The sequence below is a fragment of the Mastigoproctus giganteus genome, chromosome 6 (assembly GCF_048544385.1).
Source record: "Mastigoproctus giganteus isolate SK-2022 chromosome 6, ASM4854438v1, whole genome shotgun sequence".
Taxonomy (NCBI): Eukaryota; Metazoa; Arthropoda; class Arachnida; order Uropygi; family Thelyphonidae; genus Mastigoproctus; species Mastigoproctus giganteus.
In genome coordinates this window covers 160,942,875-160,952,677 of record NC_143580.1, presented here as the reverse complement: position 1 = coordinate 160,952,677, position 9,803 = coordinate 160,942,875, and the positions used below count along the sequence as shown (strand labels likewise).

At 36.6% G+C, this 9,803-nt stretch overlaps 1 protein-coding gene across 1 annotated transcript in view; it reads right to left on the bottom strand.

Annotated features, from left to right (window-relative positions):
- Positions 1–214: 214 nt before the first annotated feature.
- The window catches only part of LOC150084703 (putative glutathione-specific gamma-glutamylcyclotransferase 2), a 65,666-nt gene continuing 56,077 nt past the window's right edge, over positions 215–9,803 (bottom strand). Inside the window, exon 3 of the mRNA XM_090375437.1 lies at positions 215–869. Within this exon, the coding sequence (XP_090231563.1) occupies positions 336–869 (534 nt within the window). The 3' untranslated portion in view covers positions 215–335. The remainder of the gene's footprint in view (positions 870–9,803) is intronic.

The following is a 9,803-nucleotide window of genomic DNA, read 5'->3' as shown; positions in this document are numbered from 1 at the left end:
ATTATTACATGAAGCAAATGGTATAATTATGCTGAAGAAGTGATACAAGAAAGTGTATCTATCAAACAATTAACATTTCTCATGTTATCCTAGAAATGCTAATCAATACATGAGAAGAATCAGTTTTCTAGGAAAAGTGAGCCAGTGTTTTTTTTTTGTTGGGCAAAACTGGGTAATGATATAGAATGTTTGGATAAGAAACAAACAAAATATATAAAAGTGGCATTTTTTTTAGTAAGAAAGAATCCTTATTGTCATGGTCTTAATAACAGTTAGGCAACAAATGCTTATTTTTGAAAATGAAAAACAGCATGCAAAATGATTTTTCCTAAAACTTAAATATTCAAACATTTCAGTTTTCTAGAAGGCACTTGAGAGGCAAAATCTACATTATGATGTGACAATATTCCTCTCCCATTACTTTCAGAATTATGCCTTTCTTCTGCTTGTTTACTGTTACTTTCATGCAAAGTTCTCATAACACTTTCAAGCGAAATATTTTGTTCCTTCATTCTGCTTTTCACCAAATGTTCTAATGTAAACAAATGATCATCCCAAACATGTGGCACTTGGTTCCTCATGAAGTCAGCAAGTCTAATTAAATATTCTATATTGTGCCCACTAATGCCTTCAGTTCCAACAATTTCAGTAGCTACCTGAAGTAATGGAGCAGGCCCAAGATAAAGAGAGTTTGTTGGTTGAGCAATATACAAAAGTACTGGAAATGGAGTTTGACTGGAATCTCGAGGATGAAAGTATACAATTGATGTTGTATAGCCACCAAGCTTTGTTTCTCGGTTCTCCAAATAAACTAATGATGTTTCAGCCTCTTTTTCAGTCATTTGGAATGCACATCCCCATGTTATTCCCTGAAAATACAAATATCATAAATTTTTAAAATGTTCACTACTAAAATGAAAATTGTAAAATATCAATATAAAAATGAACAATATCCCTTGGTTATTAAGATTTTCCCCGGTAAGTGGATGGTATGGATAAGCATTATGTCAATCAGTCACAAAGTACTTATTTAATTACAATAAGGTTATATAAATTTCAACTTCATTTTAATATAGAGAAAATGATTTTTTTTTTTCAGTAATGATGTGGACTACAAAGTGTGACAATTAAGAATCTTAGGGGGGAGATCCTTGATAGAGTTATATAAGCCACTGAAGAGAATCAGTAAAATGAATGAGAATGGTATATTATCACTTGTAGAAAGAAGAAAAACCAGGGGGGAAAAAATACTAAATTTTGGAGAGTAACAGAAGGCAGGCTCTCATGAAGTTTTCTTTCAGGCAGCATTTGTAGATCACTGGAATAAACTGCTTGAAACAGTGGTTATCAAAGCAGAGAATTTGGAAAGTTCAAAGCACAATTAGATAGCTACTGTTACAGGCATTTCCAATTCATTCCAATACTCCACAACATGCTGCCTGAAAGTAAACTTTGTGATGTTTTTTTCATATTTGAGAAGAAAAATTTTCTTTTCTTTTGTTTTTAGTTATGGGGACCTAAAATCTAATTCTAATTTTTCTACTCTTGAAAAATTTTACTATTTCCAATATCTCCAGTAAAACTTAGAAAATGAATTTTGAGTTTATCTTAAAGTTTATTTTATCATCATCCAAATCGTTTAAATCAGTGGGTTCGCAAGTCACTATGGCAGTCCAAATTAGTACTTTTGGATTACTGGCTTTCCATTCACTATTTTCTTTCATGATGTCTTATTTCCTGCTAGACTTTTTAAACACTGACCAGAGTAAACTCTCTTTCTTGTAATGCTTGCTTGACACTTCTGATTCACTCTCCTCTTGGTCTACTTCTGGGCCTGTGAGCATTTTTGCTTCAATTCAAAAATTTTTGCTTCAAATAATTGTTTAGCAAATTTCTGTTGTCTCATCCTTTCTATATACTATCAATATATACAGTCAATTCTGCTATAATGTGCATTTTAACAAAGCAAATTTGCTCCAACACGTCTGATATATTATGGAATAATGGCGTCTCCGTAGTCAGGTGGGCAGGAGTGTGTAGCACACGCTTCTTGATTAGACCAGGTTCGAGCCTGTGACCACCAAATACGGAGGGTGCGGAAAGGTCAGGGAATGACCACCGCATATCCCCGGAGCAATATGGCTTTAGTTGCTAATGCTCCTAAAAACCAAATAACAACAACAACGGAATAATATGTTAGTACTAATGATAATAAGAGTAAGAGAATGGCGGAATTATTTAACAAGTACAGGTCAATGTTGAAAAAAGCCATGAGTTAGGGTTGAATTTGAAAGTGCCTGCAATTCTGCCCAGACAATTTATAATCAATTTGGCCCTGGAGAGAGAGAGAGAGAGAGAGAGAGAGAGAGAGAGAGAGAGAGAGAGAGAGAGAGAGAGAGATTGTGCAAGGCTGATGGGGTACACTTTTTCTCAGTGTAGGCCGTGCTTGTTAACAGGAGAGACTACTTCTACAGGGATGGGATACACTTAAATAGAAAGGGCACAAGAATATTTGCTGATGCTATTGAGGCAGTGTTAGATGGGTGAGAAAACTGCTAGCTTGGATGGATTCACAGACTAATATATTAACAGTAGCTGCAATTAGAGGTGAGAATGATTCTTGCAATACTTCTATTGGAATGAGCAGCAGCCTGGAAAGCAAAATGCTGGGGATTTCAAGGATTGGTGGGAGTGACCATGGAACAAGTAAATACATGGTCTGTCTTAGGGTAGCTAAGGATAAGAACAGGTGCATATATGCTAGAGTGTACACCAATACTAGGAGTTTGGTAAATAACTTTTGATTAATTTGAGCTCAAAACATCAAAGGCAGATATTGTTGGGATATCAGAAATGTGGTGTCACACAGATATAAGGAATGCAGAATTGGAATTTGAGGAGTACAATATGTGCAGAAAGGATAGACAAGATAGGAAGGGAGGAGTTTGTTGTTTGTTTGTTATTTGGTTTTTAGGAGCATTAGCAACTAAGGCCATATTGCTCCGGGATATGCGGTGGTCATTCCCTTGATCTTTCCGCATCCTCCGTACAGTCTGTCCTCGTATAGCACGATAGTTGCGTTCCTAGAAACCCTCGTGCAATGCAAAATCGTGCTTGTTTGTTTGTTATTTGGTTTTTAGGAGCATTAGCAACTAAGGCCATATTGCTCCGGGATATACGGTGGTCATTCCATGACCTTTCCGCATTCTCCATATTTGGTGGTGACGGGCTCGAACCCCGGTCTAATCAAGAAGCGTGTGCTACGCACTGCTGCTCCTTCCCACCTGGCTACGGAGGCGCCTGCAAAATCGTGCAATATAAACAACAGCCCCTATGGGAAAAGTAGGGTTAGGTGCCGACCACCCAAGATTGAACACACATTTGGACCAAAACATTACCAAACACAATAAATAATCGGGTAATTTTAATCGTGATAAAATACTTACATATTTTATAACGATTAAAATACGTAATAAAAATAATATTATATTATAATAAAGTATTTTTAATACTAAAAAAGTATTTTTTACGGATAAAATACGTATTTTATTCGTAAAAAATTTATTATATTAAATAAAATAGTCGTAATAAAATACTTACTTATTTTATAATACGTAAGTATAAATTATAATACGTAAGTCGTAATAAAATATTGCTAATGCTTTTGCTTCTATCGTAAACAAACTTGTTTTTTGTTTGATTTTCTATCCAAAGAGATGACAGCCGTTCCATCTCTTCCAATTCTTTGTGTCTTAATCTAATGGATTTTAATTACACTTTGAGTTGTTCCCGCTATGAAAGTTGTTTTTATTTTCTCCGCGTTGCCTCATTTAGGTCTGTAGCACGTGCAATATCACATGGTCTTTCATTTCGCTCAAAGCGTTTCACAATTTCATATTTTTTCTCTATTGACAGAAGCGGACTGGCCATAAGCCTTACGGGGGAAACCATGGTGGGCCGGAGGCCGGTGTGATTTTGGCCATAAACCATAGTATGAGGCCACTACAAATTTTCCCGGGTAAGAATTTTTGACCCAGTCCGCCTCTGTTTATCGATATTGCTTTTTTTTTTTTTCTCTCTGAATCTGCAGTCTTCACCAGGACGCTTCCTTTTCACACCTTTTAAGTATTTTACTCATTTTTAGGGAATAAAGCACAATTACAAAACGAGGAGGCATGCTTGATACACATAAACAAAGGTGCGCGCGTATAGCAACTGAATAAACAACACCGTAAAGGCCGAGATACACTATTAACACCTCACATTTTACTAAAGCACATTTCTGGGGGTTACTACCATAAAACAATAAAAACAATTTCCAGTTGCGTTTCTGCTAGTGGAATCTGTTATAAACTGGTAGTAAACTCCATCTAATTGCATTTGCGATTATATCGATAGCTGGAATTGTGTTGGTTTTTACGTTATTATGGTGAAATGTGTTTCCCCTTCACTGATATAAAACACATAAATACATTTTCAGAATCTTCTTCGTTCCTATCGTGTTGCGTTCAGTTGGGGTGATTCCGCATTCGACTGCCATTTCTTGTAAACACAAAGGCGAATCGTGTATAAGCGAATTCAGTTCGTGTTATATAAGATAACGTTCCCCTATTTATAAATTGTGTATGATCGAATTCGTGTAATGCAAACACGTGTTATACGAGGACCGACTGTATTTGGTGGTGACGGGCTCGAACCCCGGTCTAATCAAGAAGCGTGTGCTACGCACTGCTGCTCCTTCCCACCTGGCTACGGAGGTGCCTGGAAGGGAGGAGGGGTTATGCTGTTACTTAAGAAACAAAATCTAAGGAAGTGCAGCCAGTTGATATGGGTGGACAGTGCAATGCTGAGTCAGTTTGGTGTGACATGCAAAACAAATTTGATAGCGTGTTATAGGCCTAATGACTCGGATGAGTATAATGAACCACTGTACAAAGAAATAAAGTGGGCCAGTGAATCAGGTTATCTTATAATGGGGGATTTTAATTTCCCAGATATTGACTGGAACTTGTGGATTGGTCACCCACACCAGCAAGGCTTTTGTAATTTATTGGATGATTGATTTCTACAGCAGCATGTTCAGAAAGCAACTAGAGGGAGTAATACTCTTAATCTGATTATCAGTAGTGATTCTTCATGCATTAACAATCTGCAAATAAAGGAACCACTAGGTGGCAGGTGTGCTGATCTGGGATTTACTCAAAGAGGTAACTACCATCAGGGGTAAAGGAAAGGTTTTTGCTTTTATAAAGGTGACTACAGTGGTCTGAGACAGTTTTTAAATTCTATACAGTGGGACCAACTGATGATGTTACGAACAGCAAATTATAAATGGGAAGCATTTAAAGAATTAATCTTGGAAGCTACTAGGCTTTTCATACCAACTAAGAAATATTGTTCAAGGGTTAGGTCTAAATGGATTTCAGATAAATTAATGAGACATGTGGAAGAGAAGAAAAATACAATGTGTATTTTTCACAAAGGACGTTATGGGCAGCAAAGGCAGATTAAGAGAAACCATTGGCAAAGGATGCAAAGAAAAACACCAAAGAATTCTTTACTTATATAAACTCTAGAAAAGGATGAATCAGATTGGTCCATTTGATATCGATGGTTCAACTGTTGATACTGCTTAGGTAGCTAGCAAACTGAATGAGTATTTTGCATCTACACTTACATGTGAGTTATTCAGCAAGTTAAGTAAACTACCATAGTTTAATACAGAGGTGTATTAAACTATGGTAGTGAGTTAAATGATTTTTTAATAACTGAGGAAAAAATTGGAGGAGATATTTAAGATAAACATAAAAAAGGCACCTTGGGCAAATGGGATGTATCCAGTTATATTAACCCCAGGGGCTCACATCTGGTGAGTATGGGCTTGGTACACCCAGGGTCCTGAGCTGAATATCATCATTCTTCTTTTTCTTGGTGATTCCCTTTTACTTCTGACTCTCTCTCGGTAATTGAGAATTTCTTTTCTTTTTTTTTTTGGCTGGTGCAGTATAAGCCTCAGGCTTCCTGACACCATATAGCTAATAATAATAATAATATTAAAGGAGGTAGCAAAGGAAGTAAGCAATCCCTTAGCCATAATTATGAGAGCTTCCTTGGACTCAGGGGAGGCACCCATGGAGTGGAGATGTGAAATGTGACCCCATTTCCCAAAGGAGGATCAAAGGGTAACACAAGTAATTACAGACATGTTAGTTTAACTTCTGTTCCATCAAAATTAATGGAGGCACTTGTTAAAGAAGTACTGCAGGATCATCTAGACAACACTTCGGTTACAGTTCGGACACAGCATGGGTTTGTTAAGGGGAAGACTTGTTTGACCAATTTGATTGGATACTATGATTTGGTCACAGAAGAACTGGATGCATAAAATAATTTTGATATCATATATTTGGATCTTAGGAAAGCTTTTGATACTGTTGCACATGGAAGACTACTGTACAAGTTGGAGCAGTATAGCATTAAGGGAAAAATGCTGCTATGGATAAAGGGATGGTCGAGTGGCAGAAGACAGAGAGTGGTAATCAATGGACAATGCTCTTTGTGGACTAATGTTATTAGTGGAATCCCCCAGGGTTTGGTGTTAGGTCCATTATTGTTTTCTGTATTTATTAATAATATTGATGAAGATCAATATTATTGATTATAATTAATGTCTAAGTTCGCAGACAGGGTTTGGCAGGGTTGTTAATGATACTAATGACAGTATGGTACTGCAAGAGAATCTATAAACGTTGAGCAGATGGGCTGAGAGGTGGCAACTGAAGTGTCAACTTTACATTGACAAAGGTTAAGTACTGCATATGGGAAACAGTAACACCAGAGTAACGTATCAACTGTGTGGTACTACACTGACAGTGGTAGAGAATGAAAAGGACCTGGGGGTAATTGTGCAGGCAGATATGAAGTTTTCTGAGCAGTGTAGACAGTCTGCAAGAGTAGCTCATGGTGTCTTGTCAATGATACAGAGGAATTTTTCTAGCAGGAATAAGGAGATGCTTATCCCCTTGTATAAGGCAATGGTCAGACCACACCTTGAGTACTGTATACAGGTCTGGAGGCCTCATTTTAGGAAAGATGTAGAGCTGCTGGAACAAGTACAGAGAAGAGCAACAAAGTTAGTGAATGGAACAAAGGGTTGTTCTTATGAAGAAAGGCTTAAGATTTGTGAATTACAGTGTGTGTAGTGACTAGGCATCTGCGAGGAGATCTGATTAAGGTGTAAGAGGTCTTGAATGGTTTGAGCAAGCTCAATGCTGATGGGAGTCTTCCTCTTGCCCAGATTAATTGCCTGAGGGGGGCATAAATTCAACTTGTGGAAAGACAGTTGTAGAATAGATGTGCGGAAGTTTGCCTTTAGACAGCATGTGGTTGATTGCTGGAACAAACTTCCATCTGTTGCTGTTGTTGTAGAAATTGACAGCTTAAATAAATTCAAGGCAAAACTACACAAAGATTTGGAACGAATGGATGGTTGAAATGGGAAGGTTTTTTTTTTTTTGGCTGATGTTGTATAAGCTTGCTTTATTGCATCACATCCCTCTACTAATGCTAATGTTACTAATGCCAGTTCTATTTGGGAAAATTCAGGGAAATATTCATAGAAGCTATTAGGCTTTTCATACCAATTAAAAAATACTTTTCAAGGCTTAGACTTAAATAGATATCAGATGAACTGATGAGACTTGTGGCAGAGAAGAAAAATGCAGTGCATATAAAATATCAGGTGTTACAGAAGCCTATTGTATATATAAATTAGTCTGTAATCAATTCACAAAGGAGGTTAATCACGCTAAGGCAGATTATGAGATGTCTCTGGCAAAGAACAGTAGTCAAAATTCTACACTTATATTAACAGTAGAAGGACGAGACTGAATCACATTGGACCACTTTGTGTCAATGGGTTAACTGTTGGATGACCCTGCTCAGGTTGCTGACAAACGAATAGGTATTTTGCATCTACATTCACACACGAGAAATTATTTAGAGAAGGGTTCGTTGAGTTTTATTGGCGCATCAGCAACTTAGGCTATAATGCGCCAATTTGAGAAGGGAGATCCCAGAAGTTTATCAAACTCTAACCGGGAGCTAAATGATTTTGTGTTAACTAAAAGGAAAGTGGAAAAGAAATTGTTAAAGTTAAACATAAAAAAGTCACATGGGTTGGTAGGAATCTATCCAATTATATTAAGGGAGGCAGTAAAGGAGGCAAGCAAACCCTCAGCCATAATCATGAGAGCATCCTTGGATTCAGGAGAGGTCCTATGGACTGGAGATGTGGACTGGTTAACATGTCTGCCATGTCATCCGTATATATCTGACACCATTAGGTTTTTTAGGCACCGTATCAGACATATATGGTTGACACACACTGTTTCAGTCGGAAGAGTTGCATCAGCTGTATAGTGATGATGATGATGATTGATGGGAATTTACATTAATTTTGAAAAGTGGCCCCTGGTGATACATCTAATGAAATTTGCATGGTACTATGAGAAAAAATAAGATAGTAACTGCTAATTATTTATTATACAAATTTTCCCCAAATTCATAAGGGAGTGGGGGAGATCAGAAGTTGATATGAGCAATTACAGATTTGTTAGCTTAATGCCTGTTTCAGGGAAAATAATGGAGTCACTGCTTAACACGTTGACTGCCATGTCATCTGTATACGTCTGACACCATTAGGTTTTTTTAGGCGCTGTGTCGGACAAAAATGGTTGACACACTGTTTCAGTCGGAGTTGCATCAGCTGTATAGTGCTGATGATTGATGAGAATTTACATTATTTTTGAAAAGTGGCTTCTGGTGATACATCTAATGAAATTTGCTTGGCACTGTGAGAAATTGAGAAAAAATAAGATAGTAACTGCTAATTATTTATTATACGGATTTTACAATTACAAAATTATGTAGATGTGTGGTGTTGACGAAAACACTAAACACATGAAAGGCTGATGATTATAGTGTGGGCAATAAGTAGAAACTCTTTCCCCCCTTCTTTCTAGCAGCAGATCTTTCTTCAGACTCTTTCAATTTTGCATAACATAAAACACACATTCTTCTAACTTTCTTATTGTTTGTATCAAATTTTGTATTTAATATATGAATATTACCACTATTTGGCTTTTTACGTTTCTCTTTCTCTGCTATATTTAGTAAATCACTAACTATCTTTTCCCAAAAGCTTCTTATCTTTATATTTTTTCACATGGCACCACTCTTGTACATCATGTAGGCATTGACAAGTATTATACCAAGTATATATTCTATTGCTAATTTGCGGTACCACTTTATCCCCTTTCTTGGTGTTGTGGCATATAAATCCATTTGGTCCAAAAGCTTAATGTCTGCTTTTCCTTTATTATATGCTATAATAGGAAGTGGTTTTTGTTTGATTTCTTTTTGTCTTCTTTTACTGGTGGAGGGTTCATCAACCATTTCTGGAGCATGCATTATTGTCAATAGTCTTACATCTCAAGCATCTCGTCACTTTAGAACAACAGTTCCATTTTTATTTCCTTGGTGATCATCCCCCTCACCCCTTTATCTAGTTTTGAGTACATGACTTCTTTAGGCATAAATTGTAGGCATAATATGTGGCTGACATGGCTTCTCAAGAAATAAAGTAACTTACTGAGCCATGTCAGCCATATATATGTGACATGCACACAAAAAAAAAGAAAAAGAAAGAAAAAAAACATTTGTTTTTAGATTTTAAGTGAAAAAAAAAGACATAACACTAACATTAAAATATTTTAGAATTACTAATCAAATTATTTACAAAA